Raw genomic sequence first — 22,173 nt, 5'->3', positions numbered from 1 at the left:
TATCGCACTAGGCCGGCTTTGTAGACCGGATTCGGAACTAGTCAAGTTCCCTTTCAGCACCACTGTTAACGGTACTTGAAGTCCGCCTTCACCTCAACTGCTGTTGAGAGGTGCGTGATGAGGAGGTAGCCTCAGTGTCTGCTGGAGCTTTGTAGTGCCCCGGTTTTGATCCCAGAGGCCTCCAATCTATTTATAGCCTTGCTGTGGGTGTCGGAGGAAACGGGGCTGTGGCTGGGGGCGAGGCTTGTGGCTGCCAACAGTAGGTCAAAGTTTTCATCTAGTACAGTGAAAGTAGTTTGCCCTAGAAGAGGACTCTTCCTCCCAACAGGACTGAGCTCATCTTGGAAGACCATCAGACAGCGGCGGGGGGCAGAGGCCAGTGGATTTGAAATCGGGCCCAAATGGCGACGACCCAAAGCATTTTAACTCAGCCGCTACTTTGGTAAACACACAGGCAGCTCATTGATAGCATGTGTGACATTCCTCCATCCCATCTCAGTATCCCAGCCCAGCCCAGCCCAGCCTGTCCTCAGATCTTCAGGCCTGCCCCCAGCTGTGAGAGCCCTGCCCCCCTTTTGACTTTGCTCTCCGCCTCTCCATTTGCTTTTATAGCTGCAATTCATCCAGCTTGTTATGTCACCCTGGATCATATCAATCTGTTTACCATCTTTTTTTCTTCATTCTCTCCCTCCCTCCATCATGTAAATTCAAACCTGTCGAGGCCTGTCGCATTGTGCGCCAGTTAAAAAACAAACTGTGAGACAGACAACTAAAACCAAAGCTATGTTTTGCTGGACCACAGTTATCAACGACTCATTTTAAACTTGAAGCTGGAAGATAAATATAAAATTACCAAACCATGACCCTAACATCTGTCTCCAGAGATGTATTAATTGTTTCCCGCTTTACATGCATGTATAGTAAAGCTGTGCACTTTTCGTGCAATATTTTCAGACCACCAACCTAAAGCAATAACATCCAACTTATACATTTATCTGCTCAAGAGCAAACAGTAGTTGTGTTGCTATACGTACAAGGTTATTCTAAAGAGGAGGGCAAGAAAGTGACAAATTCTCTAGTAAAATAATAAATGAATACATTCTGTAAAAAATGCATTTAAACATAAACGACACATGCATTCAGTGCAAAGTCCAAATTACAAACTATTGTGTCTGAGCTCTACTCAGTGTAAATGCAGAAAAGGCTTCATTTTTTTAATGCAGTTTGTCAAACATTTCATCTTAAGACAAACAGCGCTGGCAGTAGTAACTGCACTTGTGAGGAATCTCAGATGCAGTTTAATTAAGCATTATTTAATTTATTATAATTAAGTTGCCATTGTTTTTTTTTGTTTTTCATTTCATTTGTTTATTTTTATTAATTATTTATTTGTTAGTGAAAATAGGGATTGGCGATATGGACCAAAAGTCCTATCCCGATATATTTAGGCTGAACATCTGTATACGATATTTATCACAAAGTGAGAGCAAATGTTGAGTCAAAGTCAAAGCCATTTAAATAAAAAAAATATCTTAAATAAAAATAGCCTATGAAATTAAATTAGTCAATCTTTTTCTGAAATAAATATATTTTTATGAGAAAACAATACCAAACATTACAAAAGAACTAAATATGACAAAACCCTAGTAAAGGCAGAAATTCTATAGAAAGAAAGAAAGAAATTTGAACTATATCATATAGGCGATATGTTCTAATTCCATATCACATTTAAAAATATATCAATATATTTTTTATATCGAAAATCAGACTAAGGACAGAAACTAAGAACTTAAAATAATGTGCAGTGAGAAGGAAAAAAAGGCAAAAAAAACCCTCTTTACCCCTGCCTAAATTATATAAAACAATATTCACAATATTCAATATAAATGTATTTATGTTTCTATCTACTGTATATTTTTAGAAGTCGGGCTGTGATTGGATGACCAGAGACTGACTGATTTGAACTATATAATTTAGGCGATATGGTCTAATTCCATATCACATTTAAAAATATATTGATATATTTTTTATATCGATATATCGCCCAGCTCTAAGTGAAAATCAGACTAAGGACAGAAACTAAGAACTTAAAATAATGTGCAGTGAGAAGAAAATGTTTTTCTTTACCCCTGCCTAAATTATATAAAACAATATTCACAATATTCAATATAAATGTATTTATGTTTCTATCTACTGTATATTTTTAGAGGTCGGGCTGTGATTGGATGACCAGAGACTGACTGTAATGGCGGCTCTGAAACTGCCCTTTGTCTTTCCTCTCTCGCAGCATCGAGCTAGCAGAGCTGCTGTTTCAGTAACTCCTCTCTCTGTCTGCCTTTACCCTCAGCTAGCTAACCTCCTGACCTACTTCCTCTGGTCCCAGATATGTTTCTGTCAGCAGCATCGTGTGGTTCAGTCTGAGGCGAGGCGTGCACTCAACCCACAGCCATTATTGGAAACTGAGTTAACAGCACGACGAGTTAAAGCACATCTGAATAAACAATAGGAAGACGCACCGCTACTATCTGCCTGCTATGGCTAGTGTTGACACCTCAAAACAAACAAATAAACACGCACCAAAGGAGAGGGATGAGGAGCAAAAAGGAAACGCTTTTACACAAGCCTGGTTTCATTTCATGAATAATTCACATCCTTGTGACTTCTGAGAGAGAAAAAGATGCCCCTTACACACACACACACACACACACACACACACACCAATCACAGCGGTACACAGAAGAGAATAAGTGGGGAGTGTGTGAATATGTGCAGCAATATGTCAGGTTGAATTCATGGTATTTAGGTTGAGCTCCATTTCCAGATTCCCTTCACTGCTGGAGTCGGTGGCTAGCATTAAATGTAAATACAGTCATCCTGTTTATCCTGCTTCATCCCATCATCCACCCCTGGTCTATCCCATGCTTCCCCTCTGTCCCATTCATCATGCTGAATGCCTAAATAATCCAGGCGTTACAATAACATTACCACTTCCAATCAGCGCTTTATATTCTCAATTAAGTGGCTCGTCCAGACACGAGATACTCATCCTGATGACAGAAAGAAAAGAAAGGGGAGTTCTTGTATATGTTGTCAAGAGGAACATGAGCTCAGATGATACAAAAAAATTAAGTATCCAAATGCTGAAAATGACTTAATTCTAACTATAATTCGGGATTGCCTGTTGCTCTCTTTTAAATGTCAAATAGTAAATTGTATGTTTTGTTTTATTCATTTTAATAGTTTTGAAATGAGGTTTTATGAAAGCAGATGAGCACACAAGGACTTTTTATCTCTTTTGTATTCAGCTGATGCTTTTGTCCTTTAGTCTCCCCATGCCCTGTGTTTAACAATATGACAAGGTCCCCTATGCCTCGTGAATAATAATATAAAAAATGTTTATCGTATTCTTTCTTTTCAATACTGTTAACTCCACATAACTGGCTTATTATTATATTATTAGGTCAATGTTTTATTTTTCACTTTAACATTCTGTGGAGTTAGCTCGATTTTACTGCCTTACCAGAGGTTAAATGAACAGTGGATACCAATTTTGTCTGTGTGTTCAGGACGTGTTAGCTTGGCACAGGGCCTGGAGGCGGCTAGTCTAAGCCAAAAGAGGAGGATTATTCCTCCTGGTGTCTCCAAAGCTGTCTCAATAAATGTGATGTCTTAGCTAGAGCCTAATAGCAGCATATATTCATGAATGTGCTGGGTTTTGTTCAGAGTGGAAGAGCGTGTGAAACCTGGGATGATGTGACTTCTGAAGTGCTGCCACATGCAGTCATCAGGGCTTATGTTAGACCCCTTGGTTGTCATGTGAAACTAGGAGATCTAAGGAATCTATTGTTACCAAACATGTCATGGTATCATTTCAGGAAGGGGGTGAAATAACATGCTTAGGTTAGTGCATCTATGGTAGATCAGATAAATCAGATATGAACGGTTTATAGCCCCTTTAAACTTAATGTATTAATGTTAATATTGCATTTAATTTTTGTTGGTACATGTTTTGTGGGGGATATTGTCGAAGTCTGAAATTTTGGACTTAGAATTAAAGAGTCAAAGATTGACATGAAGTTTTTTTTTCCCCCCTCTCCTGCTTGTAATTACGTTTTAACGATATGATATACCAGTGTCATAAACCACAAGAAATTATCTGTGTGTGTTTGAGGCGCAAGACTGTACATAAAGATGGACGAGATGACAGCTCCCCAAAAGTGAAGCCAAAACATTTTGATTGCCCCCTGGTGGCTGGCTGCAGTACAGGACATGAACATAACAGGCTTGTTTATGAAATCAGGTCAATATGGATAACACAGTCTTAAGTAGCCAATCCATTAATCCTTGCTTTTCTTTACCTTTCAATGGCAGCTGAATATTTGCTTAATGAAAGACCATTATGCCCATTAATACTGTTTTTGTTGCATTTCAAAATAGATAAGTACACAACTGTTTTCAATAACTCAGCAGTAAGATCTTGTGTCAACTTCCACTCAGAGCTCCCCCTGAATGCCCCCGGGTGACTCAGCTTGTTGTGTGTGTTTGTGTGTGTGTGTGTGTATGTCTTGTCAAAGTGTTTATGCGCTGTTCTAAGAAGACTTGAATTAGTGTGGGTTTGAATACACTCCCCCGTTTGGCTGTGGCTGGAGTGGGCAGTTTTTCCCCCTCTCTCACTGGAAGGTTGAAGAGGAAATAGATGATGGGGGGCAATTCACAGAACAAGATGTTCTTTGATATCCTCCAGACATGTTGCATCACTGCTACTGGCCTGGGAACGCTGACCTGGATATTTAGGTGCAGCAAGTTTGCGCAAAGCCTGCATGAGTGTGTGTGAGTGAGTGTGTATTTTTGTGTATCAATTCTCCATCTATTCTCCCTCTATCCAGTAACAACTTTCCAGGACCTAATTAGGGCCAGTGAGGGCCACTATTGACTCTGCACACAACAGACCCCGCTTGCTAATGAGACCTCAGAATTAAAGATCACTGACACAAAAGTCTGTTTTTTTCTCGAGGAAATCTATTAATTAATTCAATTTTTTTTCTTTGTCTCTTTTCAGCTCCAAAGACCTGCAGCCCAAAGCAGTTTGTGTGTAAGGATGGGGTGACGTGCATCTCGAAGGGCTGGCGCTGCGACCGGGAGAAAGACTGCCCAGACGGCTCTGACGAGGAGCCTGATGTTTGTAAGTCTTAAAAGATTTAAAAATACTTAGTTTACACAGTCCAATATATTCTGTCCAGACACTTTGGGCGGCCGTCTTGTGCACCCTGATTGTTATGATCCTGCTGCTGCATCTGACTTTTGCAGCAGAGTGAACTTTGGCTGACATTTAAACCGTTCAAGAAAGATAATTGCAGCTTACAAAGGAAATGCTTTTCAGCTTATGGAGATCTATATATGCGTATTATATAATTTAAAGCACCCCTAGCCAAGTGGGTTTAGGGCTCTTCTTGTAGTCTAGTTTTTTTCCGCCCATTCAAGTGTTGGAATTGAGTGCAAGTATGTGAAATAAAAGCTCTCACTGCTTATTTTCTCAAACCTGTGATTTTATTCGTCTAAAAATTGGCAATGTGAAATTATTGTCGATTGATTTGCCTTGAATAACATTCAACAGGTGCCGTCTCCAAGTGTATTACTGCCTCAGAAATAAATGGAAAACCGGCTGGGCTGGCCTTTAAAAGACATTTTCTTGTAATGGCAAAGGTATGCAAATATGTCACCATAGTGTTTGATCGCTCCAAACTCATTCTAAAAGCAGTCGTCTGCGAATAGCCTGAGATTGTTGGCCTGTTTGATTTATTTGGTTAACCACAGGCAGGCTGGAGGAAACAATGGGACGTTTTATCAGTGAGTGAGAGAGGTCATTCTTCCTTTACAGAGCACCGTCATGCCCAATTAGGAGATTTACAAAGTTTGTCTTCTTTTTGACAGATGTGATTTCCTTTTTTCGCATCCCGAACCACACAGGATGCAGTCATGAGACAAACCGAAAGTAAAGCAAAAAAAAAAAAAAAAAAAAGACAGCCGTCGTTTCAAAGTCTTCATTAGAGTGGAGATGCTTTGAGGCTGAATCCCTGGGGAGCGGATGAAAGCAGCAGTGTCTTTTTGGTCAGCCTCTTAGACTGAAAACGCCTGTAGTTTTCTAAGAGGGCAGAGAGCTTTGGGTGGGTAGGGGGGACAGTGTGTGTGTGTGTGTGTGTGTACATGTTGATTTTTTGAGGGGGGGTTGGCCCGGGAGAGAGAGAGTGAGGCCAGGGTAGAGTGCTGCAGTCTAGACGCAGAGACTGTGTGAGCGTAGGTCTGGAAGTCATTAGAGACTCGCCCAGAGCAATGGAGAAACCTGCTGTTTTTCACAACCTGTTCTTTTCCCCCCTTCTCATCTGAGGGCCAGCCTCCTTCCGTGTCTCTATCTGGGACAGAAACAACAGTAACTCCATCCTCTGTCTCCTGCTACTCCCTCTAGCTTATGCCAAACTCTCTCAAAAAACAACAGTTAAAGGACCTTTGCTGTGGAGGGACTTGACATTTCATGGTGTCAGGGTTGAAAACCCAAGAAGTGAGTCAGAGAGAGAAAAAAAAGTCAGACCTTATCGGTGAGATGTTATTGAGGAACTTATGTGAAGGTACTTCACAAAGATTAAAGTAAACACTTTTATTTGCTTATTTACATTTTTTTCACAGTCAGCAAAACAAAATTCCATGTGGATCAAACTCTGCATTATTTACCATTGATTTTAACAAAAACGCACTAAGTGACCACAAAATCCATGAACTCTTCCCATTCATACTCAAACACCTGCAAAATATTATATATTTACAGCATATTTTTTTCAGCCTACAGCCATTAAGAATCTATAGAAATAGCCTAAATTTGCTTGTAGGTCATATAGAGGCATCTGTGTTAAAAGGAGATGCTTTCATAACCCGTTAAAAACTCCCTGTAGCCGCTTTAAAGGAGACGTCTGGTGATGTTGGGTAGTTTTCTTGTCAACAAACCTCTTGAAAATACCCAAACCTTCAATGAATTGATCCTATTTATTGCCCTAGTAGCCAATGCGTGATATAAAACATTCATACGAGCTATAGACCTCTATTGTTGTTTACAAAAAACCCATAAATGAGCTACACCAATCAGACTTGACTGCACTATGTCTGCAGGAGGGCTTTAAGAGATGGAGCATTTCATACAGAGAGTGAATTTAGGTATATTCAGACAGACAGAATGAGACTTTTTTTTTAACATCAAAGCATGAAAACATGTTCTAGTAGAAACCCAAAACACAAGTATGAACCTGAAAATAAACAAACATCTCTTTAAAAACATGATATTCAGTGCAGAGCAGATGTTGGCTGTGAAGCTGTGGAGAAATATATTAACCCAGTAAAATATGGGTGATTATTATTTTTTTGTTGCTCATCAGATGCATACAGTATACAGAAAAAAATGATAATAGTCTACTTTTTGGAGCTGGGGAAGTTGTTGCAAGGATTGCAAATAAAAAAAGATTGAAATGCCATGTTGTCATATGTTTTATGAGTATGTATGCCAGGCTATACACCAGCCATACACTGAGTGGCATTTGTAGTTGTATTGTTGTGATAAATGTGCTCTTTGTGAAGGTGCTTTTGCAGATGCTTCTGGTTGAAAAGATGCATGAGAGAGGTTTATTTATTCACTCGTGTGGATGGGGCTTCACAGTGGCCTTTGTTAGTGTGTTGGCTATTGCCAGTGAAGTCAGCCACTGTCCAGTGCAGCTGCTTTGCCCTGCTGTGTAACCCCCACAATGCTGTTCTTTGTGCCCTGGGGTGCTGGGTCAGACTGGCATAGAGGGATACTGAAAGAGTAAAACAAAAACAAAATGGTTGTCTGGACATATGACCTTTTTATACAGAGCTTTGATCTACATTCCTAATCAATGGACAATTGAAAGCCATGCGATGGAGATAAATGTGAAGGTTATTTGTCTGGATGGCCTTCAGGTAGGGCGGGGGCTCCAGCAGAGCTGCTATCTCCTCAGGCTGTAGACTTTATTGGGGTCCTGAAATATTCCCACGTGCAGTGAATGCGCCCTGGAAACACAGGAAGTGTGTAACGCTGAAATGACGTCCCCCCCGCTTCTGGCCTGTAATAAGAGCAGGCAGTTCCCACCTAGGCTGCAATTATCTCTTTAGGAGATGAAGCACTTTTGTAACAGCCACTTTCAGAGTTGAAAACACGCAATCTTTCATGATGTAATGTGAGTCTCACTGTCTCCTATCGAATGAAATAAAAGACGGCCTTGAAAAGAAATAAAATCTTTTATCTACTTGCTCAGAAGTTGCATTAAAGGGGGGTTTTATTGTTTGGTGTACAATTGATCAACAATGTCATTTACCAGACAGCTGACCCAAAGCAAGTGGTTGTACTGCTCCGATATGGAAGAGGAAGTGATTTGTTTGATCCAGACACTGTCTCCTAAAAGGAGCCACCACCCAGCCCAGATAGCCATCAACATGAAAGAGTCTGGCAGCACCTTGTCTCTGCAAGAACCTGCTGCAGGTGTGAGAGCATGTGCTCACAATCTACTCTCCTCTACACACAGGGTTTTTTTTCTCTGTAATACAGTCAGTAACAAACAGCAAACATTTTACCTTTGAAGTTCAAAGATGATTCACACTGTGTTTTTTTCAAAAGGTGTTTTCCAAAAGTCACTACCAGCACACACACATACAAACAAATATTCATGCAAGTAATACATCACACATTAACAGATTAAATCAGCTCATATTTCATGAAATAGTATTACTGTAATAATTGCAAATATTTTTGCAGGAAATGCACTAAATTTTCAACATTTTACAGTAGGTTATGAGTTGTGTCATGAGAGTCGATGCAGGAATGTGCTGTAAATTAATTAATAATGTGGTATGCACTAAAATAAGGAATGCTTAAATGTGTCTAGTCACCTTAAAACGAAAGTTACGTATGTAACTACGGTTCTATGAATCCTGGATGACCGCCAGAGGCGGTGCATAAGCACTGAATGACTTCGTCTTGCGCATGTACAGGTCGAGTAGTTATACCAACAAAGTCACGTGTGACCCCCTGATGACCCCCGGATAGGTTATATCTTCCGGTGTCATCAGAGGATCTGTTCCTGCAGAATCTTCTCGCGAAACCACGAGGGTTCTGAGTGACTGGACGCTCTGGCGGTCATCCAGGATTCATAGAACCGTAGTTACATACGTAACTTTCGTTCTATTTCATCCTTCCTGACCGCCAGAGGCGGTGCATAAGCACTGGATGACACATACCAAAAGAGTCACGAGGAATCCCACCTACTCACCTTACTGAGTGGAAGTAGAGGAACTTGGTAGGAGGACCACACCCAGCGGGTGAGGAGTGGCAACATTCACCCGGTAAAATCTGGTGAAGGTGCTCGGTGACGCCCATGAGGCCGCAGCACATATGGTCTCCAGGGGCACACCTCTCAGAGCCGCCCATGATGTGGAGACGCCCCGGACAGAGTGGCACCTCACCCCGGGTGGCAGGGGGTGACCACCTGCCTCATATGCATGGATTATGACATCCACAATCCAGTGAGACAAGCGCTGCTTCGACAGTGCGTGACCCTTCTTCGGACCACCATGGCACACAAAAAGCTGGTCTGACTGGCGTAAACTTGCGGTATTCCCAATGTATGCCTGTAAAGCCCGCAGAGGACATAACAGCTCAGATGTATCGTCCCCTTCCCCTTCAGGTGGGACAAATCTTGCCAGCTGGATAGGCTGATTAAGACGTGAGCTCGTCAGAACTTTAGGCTGAAATGCCACATTCGGCCATAAGGTAACCCCTGAGCCATCAGAGTTCCACCTCAGACACGAACTACTGACTGACAGGGCATGAAGCTCCCCAACACGCTTCGCTGAAGTGATGGCGAGGAGGAAGGCGGTCTTTGCCGATAACCACTTCAGTTCTGCCCGTGCCAGTGGCTCAAAGGGAGGCAAGCAAAGGGCACCCAGTACCAAGGGCAGGTCCCACCCCGGAGCTCTTGGTGCCTGTGGGGGATTCAGTCTCAGAGCACCCTTCAAAAAGAGGGTCACCAGCCTGTGGCCCCCCACAGTGCTGCCATCGACTCGATCGTGCCGTGTCGAAATAGCAGCCACATACACTTTCAAAGTAGAGGGACGCCGCCCGCTATCCAGGAGGGATACAAGAACTCGAGAATAACGGGCACAGAGCAGCGTACAGAGTCCACACTCCTGTCTGAACACCAAGCCGAGAACAGCTGCCACCTGTTCTCATACTGTGCCCGGGTAGAAGGTGCCCTGGCGTTCAAGACAGTTCTACGGACAGAGTCAGTACATTCATTCAGCAGTGGGTTCGGCCCTGCAGAGGCCAGACCCACAGTTGCAGGCGGCAAGGGTCGGGGTGCCAGACCCTGCCCCTCAGCTGAGAGAGGAGGTCCTTCCTGTCGGGGAGGCGCCATGGCTTGCTGCGACAGAGGCTGTGCAGCAGAGGAAACCATGTCCTTCCTGGCCAAAAAGGGGCCACCAGAAGCAGTGTGTGGCCCTGTTGGAGAACCCTCTGAAGTACCGCCGCAATCAGAGGGACTGGTGGGAAGGCATAGAGGAGGCCTATCGGCCACTCGTGTGCGAGGGCGTCCTGCCCCAGTGGGCTGGTCTCCTCTATCCAGGAGAACCAGAGGGGGCAATGGGTTGTCTCTGCTGAGGCGAAGAGATCCACCTCCGCCCTGCCGAATCGGTCCCAAATCCTCAGAACCACCTCCGGATGAAGCCGCCACTCCCCCGGGGGGGGCTTGCCTCGAGACAGAGAGTCCGCCACCTCGTTCTGTCTCCCTGGGAGATACATTGCCCTCAGGCTGGCTAGGCGGGGGGCTGCCCAAGTAAGGAGGTCCCTGGTTACGTGTAGTAACCGTGCAGACCTGGTGCCCCCCTGGTGGTTTATGTGGGAGACGGTCGAGATGTTGTCCGACCGAACAAGCACATGCCTCCCTACCAAGTGGGGAAGAAAGTGCCTGAGCGCTAGATGTACAGCACGGAGCTCCAGTACATTGACGTGATCTGCTTGGGCCAGAGCAGACCATCGCCCCTGCGCTGTCCTGTTCTGCCACACTGCACCCCACCCTGAGAGGGAAGCGTCCGTTGTGACAGTCTCCCGGCGAGATGGAACAGAGCCTATGGGCACACCCTGCAGCATGAACGCCCTTCTCCTCCATGGGGACAGGGCCAGTAGGCACCGCCGAGACACCTCGATCTTTCTGTGCCTGTGCCACTTGGCGTCCAAGTGAAAGCTGTTTAGCCACCTCTGGAGGGGGCGTAGTGACAGCAAGCCCAAGGGAACGACGGCTGCAGCAGCCGTTAGTTTGCCCAGAAGGCGCAGGAACTGGAGGAAGGGCAGCCGCTGGCCCAACCGGAAGAGAGGGAGGAGGCGAGATATGTCGGCCACCCGCCGTGTTGATGGACAAGCCCTCATGGTGACAGTGTCCAGAACCACACCCAGGAAGGTGATATTCCGGGAGGGAACCAAGCAGCTCTTCTCCAGGTTCACCGTGAGACCCAGTCGGGCCACGTGAGCCAGAAGAGCAGCTGTATCTAGAGCGGCCCGGGACTGAGACGGCGCACACACCAGCCAGTCGTCCAGGTATGGAAGAACTTTCATGCCCTGCGACTGCAGGGGCGAAAGGGCTGCAGCCACACACCGGGTGAAGACCCGCGGAGACAGTGAGAGGCCAAAGGGAAGCACCCGGAATTGGAAATGGTGGCCCTGAAAGGCAAAACGCAGGAACTGCCTGTGGCGGGGTATGACAGGAATGTGGAAGTAGGCATCCTTCAGGTCGATGGATGTAAACCACTCCCCCATGGCAATCGTCCGCAGTACCTCTGCTGTGCTGAGCATGTGGAATGGAATGACCTTTAGGAACCTGTTGAGTCCCCTCAGGTCGAGGATGGGGCGAAGCCCGCCATCCTTCTTTTCCACGAGAAAGTATGTTGAGTAGTACCCCCCGGGCTGTGACAGGGGGTCTACCGGCTCGATTGCACCCTTGACTAAAAGAGCAGATAGCTCCTGGTTTAGGGCCAGGGCCCTGACCGGGTCGCTCATGATGGTCATTTTGACCCGGCCAATGGATGGGGGCCGGCGTCGGAACTGCAGTTTGTACCCCTGGGTCAGGGTGGATACCACCCAGGGGTCCGAGATGTAAGCAGCCCAATTGCTGAGCTGCTGCTGGGACATACAGCCGACGGCCGGCCCCGGCCCATCAGTTCCTGGCCCCCCGGCCTCTGGGGGCCCTGGGGGGGCGCCGGTTACTCTCAGCAACCCGAGGTTGTCTCGAGGGCCTGCATTCAGGGACCCGAAAGTCCTGGGCTGTGCGCCGCATGGGCTGTTGCTCTGGAAGAGGGGGCCTCTGGTGGCCACCAAGGCGACCTTGAGGCTGAGCGCGGCGTTGTGGGGCAGCTGGTGATCCCCTTGCCCTAGCAGGAAAAGGCGTGCCTCTACGTAACCCAGACAGGCTTTGCCTGGTCTGCCTGGCTTGGACTGTCCTCTCCAGCGCCTCCAGAGCAGCCGATCCAAACAACTCCCCTGGCTCCACTGGGACACTGCGGAGGGTCCTTCTGCACGCCTCCGAGAGGGGTGACTGGGCCAGCCAGACCTGGCGGCGCGTCTGAACAAGTGTAGACATCAGCCGTCCCAGTTCCCTGGACATAAGGGCGAAAGCCTGCAGGGATGCATCACTAAAATCCACAGTGGAAGAGTCGACCGTGGACTCCTGTAGGGATGCCGAAAGAGCAAGCATAAGGTGAGACATGGAGTTGCCTATCCGACCCATGCGAGCTGCCGCGTCATAGGCCTTAGACAAAAGGCCGTCTGTGACACGACATTGGGGAGATGGACACCTGGCATCCAACCTCAGGGCCTCATCGGGAGAGACGATGAGCGCCGCCACTGTCTGTTCAATAGCCGGCATGCGACCCAGACCAAACCTGGCTGCATCTTGCATGGCTGCCAGGGTTCGGCCATCGGATGTTGCATGAGAGAGGGCTCCGGAGTCCCTCCAACATGCATGCAGCTCCCTCAGGTATTCCTCTGAAGGAGGCACTGCAAAGGCAGTCTGGGTCGGAACACGCCTGAAAAAAGCACTTGCTGGAGGCAGCTGGGCTTGTGGCATATCGAGCTGTATACGGGCCAGGGCTGTACGAATGATAGCCCCCATGGAGCTACCCCCTGATCCCCCCTCCGAGCTGTGAGCCGAGGAACGGGATCCCGCCCCCGAGGCATGGGAGATGGTGTCCTGAGGGCCTGCAATTTCCTCATATTCCCTGAAGGCAGTGGCTGAGGCCGTGGTCGAGAGGACGTCATCCTCTGGGCCAGACATGGTCACGGAAGGAGTAGGCGTACCCGCACTCCCTGCACCAGTCCCAGGCTGGAGAGCCAAAAAGATGGACTTCATCTGATGAAGCTCCGCCGTCAGCTGGTCCACCCTGGAAGCCAGCTTAGACCCCCTGGCCACCTTCCTGGAGGGAACGCCTTCAGCCTCTGCGGCCCGGCGCTTCAACCGACTGGGCCGGGTCTGGTCCAGGGTCTGGGCTGGGGGCAATTCTTCTGGCGAGGACACACCACCCAGAAGCTGCTCCATCCCAGCCAGCCTAGCAGCTCGTACCGCTCGGGGCATGAGGCTGCAGTTCATGCACGGGTTCTCCGAAAGGCCCTCCCTCAAATGCTCGAGGCCAAGGCATGAGGGGCAAAGGTCATGGCCATCCTCAGGCTGCAGAAAAGCCATGCAGGCAGAGCAACAATGAGTGGTCATCATAATTGCAACCGCCAATTATGACACCACCAAGCAGCGTATGTTGGGAGCGGGAGCGAAGACACTGCCTTCACCAACAAGGCTGTCCTCTGCACTTTTTAAAAATTGTTTTTTTTTTTTTTTTTTGTTATTAGTTTTTATTATATGTATTTATTTATTTCATATAATAATAATGAACCTCCGGTTTAACCCAAACAAGGAATGATGTTCAAAAATAACAACAAACCAATAACTATGCAGTTTCAGCCAGCGAAAATAGCACTGCTAACTGCAAACTGAAAGGTTACTCAAATCCAACAGAAAAGCGGTACCTTGAAGGCAGCACGGGTACGACCGAGTCGTCTACCGTAATAATGCAGTTAACACAACAAGATAAGGGCTCACTTATGATGGGAGAGGGGGCGAAAACACCGCCGTCACCAACACGTCGCCGCTAAATCAATGAAACAGCCGCCAGGCGTTCCGAGATAAACAAGTTAACACGAGCGAACACGCTGCTGCTAACTATGAGCCACCGCGGCGTACCGTTATGCTGGGAGAGGGAGCGGATACACTGCCGTCACCAACAAGTAATAAAGAGACAAATTACTCACCCAGCCGAGAGGCCAACCTTGTGTGGATGTACGACGATCCGAAGGAAGGGTGCTCACAGTGCCGGTGAGAGCGGCCGCACGCCGCGTCCCGGAGGACGGCCTGCCGCAGCCTTTGGAGGGCGAGCTCCTCGCGGCTCCGACCGAAACAGCTTGGTCACAAGGCTCCCAGCGGCAAGCTGCTAACTACGTAGCTTCGGCTATAGCGGCTCCAATAAGGTTTTTTTTTTTTTTTTGCATACGCTGACACTACAGCTGTAGTATACCTGCAACGCGAGAAGAACAAAGGAACAGATCCTCTGATGACACCGGAAGATATAACCTATCCGGGGGTCATCAGGGGGTCACACGTGACTTTGTTGGTATAACTACTCGACCTGTACATGCGCAAGACGAAGTCATTCAGTGCTTATGCACCGCCTCTGGCGGTCAGGAAGGATGAAATAGAACTGCATTTATTTTTTTCTCCATTTGAGGGCAGAGCAACTAGCTGTGAACTGAGGTATTAGCATGTTGTTTGGTTAGCTTCTTAGTTGTTGTTAACAGCTGCCTATTTACATATCTAGCACACAGAGGGAAACATTAGCATTCATTTGGTGTGGTGTTGCTGACCAACTGGTTGATGTTAAACTAATATTCCATCTCTTTTTGGCTCTGTTTAGGTCTAGAGTCAACTCCTGAGGGAAATATGTGTCTCATTAGCTGCTAAATTCACTGTTGGCTAGTACGCTAGTAGAGTTAGCTAGTTACAAATTGCTGTTGTTTTTTTTTTTGCTGTTTTGTTGGCTTGCCATCTGTGCAGCAGTTGGTTTATCAGTGACATTTCTGTTAAAACACCTGCTTGTTGCAGCTGGAAACAATGCTAAGGAGAGCAATTAGACTGAAATGAAGCTAAAGTTTCAAACAATAACCTGAAAGATGGCAAAATGCTCCATATGTCTGAGGAAAACTGCAGAGGCAGGTAATGAATCTCTGTTGGTTCATCACTACGAGGAATACCTTTGACCAGGGCGGGAATTTCAGGAGGGCCACGAGGGCCATGGGCCTTTTTTAAATTTGGACTCGTGCCCTTAAAAAACATATCTGCCCTGAGGCCACGGTGGGCTTGATGCCCCCGCCCGTACAGCCCCAGTTGTTTTTGCGGTTTTCTAGTCTGCCTCTTTCCTGTCAACACAGATTTGACACTTGCGTCTTTTGAGAAAAAAAGCATCTTTTGATGACATTCATAATAAGTGGTGGGTTCAAACACACTGTTTCATATGCCGTTCAGTAGCCGCAAGCTAACGTTAGCTAACAGTTAAAGTTGTTTTAATCACACTAAACTGTGATTTTACTGTTTTGAATAACTTCCTGTCGCTAAACGCATGCAGCTTTCAAAATAAGAGCACAGTGTGTTAACAGAATCGACCACAGAATTTACAAGAAGACTGTCAAAATAAGATGCCTTGAATAAAATATACAAGAACCTTTATTCTCCTTTGAAATATTCTGAAAATATGCAAATGATGAAGATGAGTGTATATGATGGAATTGTGGCATTAGAATGTGTGAGAGGCACCAAATTTTGGGATTTTATGGAAAAAAAATTCTAGCCCACTATTTTTCCACACTGGCTGGCTGCTCCATGTCCTAGTGGAAAGCATGTTGACAGCAATTAAAAATGACACAGTAGGATAACAAAGATTCTATAATACGTTATCTCCCGACTGTGAAAAATGTTATGTGAGGTGTTTGCTCTCATGTAGCTCTCAAAGTGCACAAGATTGATGCATTTTACAAGGAGATGTTTCTTTACCTGCTTGACAGTTTTGACTGAGACTCCAATCTTCCTCAGAAGCGTCATTACTAGTCCTTAAATTAAATTCAATATGGAAGTGGACTTAAAATCACTGTTTTTTTATGGCCTTGGTGCCGTTGCTTTTGGCCTTTGTGCCCTCAAAAAAATGACAACCCAAAAGGCCAAGTGGCCTTGCCCCTAAAACGAAGAAATTCCAGGACTGCCTTTGACTTTACACATAGTTGTTAAGCTTTAGTTAATTATTGCTGTTACCACAGGTAATATAGTGCACAAGACACAACTGGTAAATGATGAAGAATTAAATACTGTTCATCCCTACAACCTAAAATATCCTTCACTTTCAATTTTAAAATATATCTAAGATCTTTATTCTGTTATATGACTTAATCTGACAGGAATATGAATACATTAAAAATAAAATGATCTTCAATTAATTCATTTTTTTCAGATAATGTTTTTACATGATTATTTGACAGGGACCATGTATAGTACATTTCAAAATTTAAAAGCTAACTTTCACTAAACAGTCAGATGACTTATAATGCAAACAACCTTAGATAGAAAAAGCATTATAAAAATAATGTTTACAATGTACATAGTCACAGGATGCATATTGTATTTGTAGAACAGTTGTGGTTGTTTTGATTAATTGATAATGATTCATAAAATTAAACTAAAAGCTTTCTCGAGTATCCTTTTTAGCATCATAGAAAAATAATACAAATCTGGGGATCATATTTTCAACGGTGACAATCTAACTCAACACTCACAAGGATCACAAAATAATGACAGAGAATGTGCAACAGTAACACAAGACAGCATATGGAGAAACTGAAGAAATAATATACAGTTTGTATACAGATGCTCTATTTTAGGTTGTGGTGAAGTGGACGTGATCCACAGGCCACCAGCTGGCCATTTTTAGATGTAGACCTGAGGCCGGGGCAGTAGAGAGGGCAAAGCTGGCCCCTTGAAACAGGACAAGAAAGTCGGGCCCGTGTTGAGCCAAGAAAAGCGTGTCAGGGGTTTAAATTTTAAAAAGACCATTATGTAATCTCAGCGGGGCTCTCTGCAGAAAGGGGGTGGGGCAGGACAGAGGCACCCTCTGGGAGGGGAACAAGCCTGGGACAAAAAGAGACAAAGACAACAATAATATTATGATAATTAAAGCCCCCCCCCCACCATGCATCATAAAGGTTTAGACTCACATATGTTGAACACCTGGCTGTGCCTTGTGGCTGGTCTTTCTGTGTGGCAAACTACCTTGCGTCTAAGCAGCAGTAATAAATGACTACATCCTGTATGCATGATCACATTATTGAATACACGGTTGTCTTCTGCAGTTGTTGCTAAGCTTCGGTCTCCTCTGGTGTCTTGGCCCGTACAGTGACGATTACTCTCATCCTCCTTTCCGACCCCCTTGGGCTTTTCCTGTCATTTGCATAGCTGTTTTTCTACACGATAGTTAGTCGTCTGTCCTTTGAATTAGTTTTCTAATGCCCTACGTAACAAATGAAAATGACTGTCTGGAGAGAGGCTCGGCACTTAATTTGTGATGATTAAAGTTAGTCTGTTGCTTTCTGGGTAAGAACTCTAAGCCGAAACCAACTAAATGCCTTTCAGATATTTAGTCATTCTGCATGGGCCAGCAGTATCGCCCCCACTCCGCTCTTAACAAGAAAAACTTGCACAATACTAATAGTTTTAAGTTAATCCTCGGTCCACTGTGAGGAAATAAGAGGCGAATGAATCAAATTATGAGTCTTTTCAATCTGAGAAATAGAGCCGCTACGTAACACCCTTATTCAGTGTGCAATAGATCTATTTTTCTTCTTTCATCTGTGTGTGTTTGCAAGAGAAAATGGGAAAAAGAGACAAGAAGAATGAATCTGTGTTCCATTTGAACTTTTATTATCTGTCCTTTTATGCATAGGGAAATAGGTGTGGGCAGAGTGGAGGACATAACTACTTGAAATTTCACCATTGATTTCCTTTGTGTGTATTCGCTTACTTTTCCTCTTTCAAAACCAACGCCGATATAGGCTCCATCTATTTATTTGTTTGGGGTATCTGGTGGTGTTGTCCTGTATAAATTTTGCAATTTACTTTGCTGATAGAACTGTTTGTTTAGTGGTTTCTGAGCCCTGAGGAGCAGTAGTGCTGCTGTGTTTGGAGAAGGCTCAGTTTGTTGTGCTTTCAAGAGCTGGATTTAGCCTTCCTGCTTTGCTTGTCGCCATGCCAGCCAACCCAGAAGCCCCCCAAGGAAGGAATGAAAATGTTGTGTTGATATCTTGGAAGGAAAGGAGTAAGGAAAGAGAGAGAGCCACAGAGCGACGATCCAACCATCAAGTGCAGACTAGGGTGCAGAGAGGGCACACAGTCTGTCAGCAGGGTGAAAGGCATTAATGCTTTCAACTTGTATAAAACCTTGATAAACGGATAGTTCAGGTTTATTGAAGTAGGGTTGTATCAAGTAGCCATCGTCAATGTTATATCCTACAGTTGATAACGCCCCCAGTAAAGAGAAGCAGACGGGAGTACCGACACTGAAGCTAAGTGCAGTCATGGAAAAAATGATTAGATCACCCTTGTTTTTTTCAATTTCTTGTTCATTTTAATGCCTGGTACAATTAAAGGTACATTTGTTTGGACAATCTATCTATAAAAGCAAGCGTCTGTGCGTGGATGTGTGTCTAGGGCATATCTCGCTGACCGTTAGTCAGACTGAGATTTTGTATGTGGCTTGCGCATGGCACGAAAGTGTGCATCCTCGATTATTTACGTAGGACGTGTTGCGGCATTGCATTGTTTCCCATTGGATGCCTTTAAGGGGAGCTCCGCCCCATTGTGTGATAGGCCTACACCTGGTCAGTAACCCAATTCGCTCTGGATTTTCATGGCTGACTCATCTGATCTGTAAGTCTATTTAGCCTATCTATCTTTCAGAGTTTTAAAGTGCGCTACAAGTTTCAATTTTCCAATAATATGCAAATAGTTTCCAGTGAATATCAATGTTCAGTGTGTAAGTACTGAATGGTGTGCGTACCTTATGAAAGTGTTTTATGGAGTTGCAGATGTTGTAGTGTGGCATGTAATGTACGAATACATACTTCCTATGGGCACTGCACTAGTAATGAAAACAACAAAAAAGCTCATACGAGTTTAATTTAAGAGCTGATATCTAGCCAATTACTAAGGGTGTGACGATACTCTCAGCTCACGAGACGAGACACAATAGTGGGTTCACGAGAACGAGACGAGACAAGATTTAAAGAAAACTACAATGACAAAATATTTGACTGGACCAACAGACTTTTATTTAACCGAGTTGCATATGCATTTTGAAATGTTTTATTATAACTCTTTACATGCATGATGAAACTAAAACTAAAATTGATAAAAGTTAAAATAAGATAAATAAAAAATAAAACCTCCCAGGGGGATTAATGAGACTCCAGAGGTGACTTATGGTTTTCCATCGTCGTGTAATCGCTTAGCGACAATTTCGACCGTGATCACATACACAACGGATTAAACATGGGAGACTCAACCATTGCTAACTGCACAACATCATCAGCTGATCAAAACAAAGCAGCATGGCTAATCATCATAAACATAGCGATCTTTAATTAACCGGTATCGCTAACTGTGCAGAGTGTCCGGTGCTTGTTGTAAACAAACAGAGATCGCTAAGTGAACACCTCCTGCAGCAGCAGCACATACACGCTGTACTGCTACAGAGCTAACTGTTAGCCTATTAGCAGGACTGTGCCGCTTCGATTCGTTCTTACGACCCCTGCGACGTCATTCTAGCTGCTTGCTGCTTGCTGCTTCCCCTCCTTCTTCTCCTCTTCTTCTTTTCATTTTACTGCCCCCACAGGTCACAAATAGAAGTTTGGAGAACTCACAAATCTTGCGAGACTGATTTCTAACGCGACGAGAAATATCGTCAAGTTTAATCTCGCGAGATCTCATGCCACGAGATCTCGTCACACCCCTACCATTCTTGATAATAATTTTGGATATTATTAAGAAAACCATGGAAAATGGCTAGATATCAGCTCTTAAATTAAACTCTTATGAGCTATTTTTGTTGTTATCATTATATTTGTCCAAACAAATGTACCTTTAGTTGCATTAGGTATTAAAATGAACAAGAAATTAAGATTAAAAGTCTAATAATTTCTTCTATGACCCATGATCCATGCAATGCACTGCTGGAGACAGGAACAGCAGCAAAATTAAATAAAGACAGCAAAAAAAAAAGCCCACCTTAAAAATCAGTATAAATTTTGAATATTTTCACCACTTTGCTTGCAATGAGATAGCCTATATATTGCAAGGGGAACTAAAACTATAGTTACAGCTTATCTAGATCTTATCTTTGCTCTTTTCAAAGCCACAATACTCCATTGACAAAAGTTGTTTTTTCCTTGCATAACACCAGTTGTCGTTTAACTGCTGACTTGTTTTTTTGTTTGTGTTATTGTGGGACTTTTTGTGTTTTAAAGGGTTAGTCCATATTCACCAAAGTCACGCAGTAACACAAACAGAATAACTGATTTAGGAAGCGGTAGGGCTGGGCGATATGGACCAAAAGTCATTTCCCAATATTTTTAGGCCTAATATCGATATACGACATATATCCTGATATTTTTATTGCCAAGTGAGAGCAAATGTTCAGTCAAAGTCAAAGACAAATATGACATGTCACAAGTAGTTTTATTGAAACTTTTGATTTAAGTGAACATAAATACTGTATAACAACAGGAGTTTAAAAAAATCAAAGCTCCATAAAGGGCACATTTAAATAAAAGGATATCTTAAATAAAAATAGCCTATGAGGTAAAATAGGCCAGTCTTTTTCTAAAATAAATATATTTATATGAGAAAAGAATAACAAACATTACAAAAGAACTAAATATGACAAACCCTAGCATTTATATATCAAGAAATAAATAAAAAGAACTTTATCAATATATGCGATAATATCGTCTAAATCCATATCACATTCTAAAAAATAAAAATAAAATAAATATTATATCGATATATCACCCAGTCCTATGAAGCGGTAAACCAGCAACTCCCATGTTCTGGGAGATAAAATTACCTTTTCTTTTGTCAAGGGAGTCTGGTGGATTTGACGAGAGCATAGTAAGGCTTTATTTCCCCACTATTTAAACTTAAACTGGGCAAGGTGAAGTGTTGAAAATATTATATTATAATATACAGCAATGCATTGCTTAGCTACCGTGCACCTGATTACAGGTAAACACCTCACACAACCCCAAATAAAAAATCCAAACTATCCCTTTAAACTGAGACGTGATTGCCTGGACAAAGAGAAGTCATGTAGCTGAAAATAACCCCAGTGTATTATTTGTGGGGCTCACAGGTGTGGTTAGAGTGGCAGGTTAATGTGTTGTTTTCCACCTGCAGGATGAAGTGTTTATAGAATAGCTGTCAGATATAAACAGTGGTATTGTTGCCCTAAGAGCTCTGCGGCGAGCTGCTGCTGTGCCTGCTCTTTTGCTGCCCGTAATATTTTTGACAAGACTGTGATGAGTAGCAACATGAAAATAACACTCAGCCACGGAGTCTTCTCTTAGCCTAAATGAAGCTCTGGTGCTGTTGCATCTTGTTTTTTTCCGGTGCCGTGTCCTAGTTGTTTGGAGTTTGGTTTCTTTGGCAGGGCAGACGGAGCAGAGAGGTCAAGGGGTGCCTCGGGGCTGCTTGGTCAAGATTCGGGTGCTCCGTCCAAGAATGTGTCATGTGGGCCAAGAGCATCACAGAGAGGGCCAGCCGGTTTGTGAGGACATGGCCGTCAGTGGTCAGAGAAACCCAGTATTAGTGTGTCACGGTTGCTGGCAGGAAACTGGTGGAACACTATTTATTCATGAGGTATATTAATGGATCAACATGTTAAATTATTCAGCTATATCTGGATGGTTGATGTCTGTAAAAAGTAGCAAGAGTG

General features: G+C 44.3%; 1 protein-coding gene across 2 annotated transcripts in view; it reads left to right on the top strand.

The window, feature by feature from the left end:
• The window catches only part of LOC131968741 (low-density lipoprotein receptor-related protein 1-like), a 122,872-nt gene that overhangs the window by 13,691 nt on the left and 87,008 nt on the right, over positions 1–22,173 (top strand). For both annotated transcript variants that reach the window (XM_059329742.1, XM_059329741.1), the window contains exon 2: positions 5,060–5,182. In XM_059329742.1, coding sequence (XP_059185725.1) covers positions 5,060–5,182 — 123 coding nt within the window. The remainder of the gene's footprint in view (positions 1–5,059; positions 5,183–22,173) is intronic.

Source organism: Centropristis striata, chromosome 3, assembly GCF_030273125.1.
Source record: "Centropristis striata isolate RG_2023a ecotype Rhode Island chromosome 3, C.striata_1.0, whole genome shotgun sequence".
In the NCBI taxonomy this organism is placed as follows: domain Eukaryota; kingdom Metazoa; phylum Chordata; class Actinopteri; order Perciformes; family Serranidae; genus Centropristis; species Centropristis striata.
Note: the sequence above shows the minus strand (reverse complement) of the source record. Positions and strands in the feature narration are given on the sequence as shown.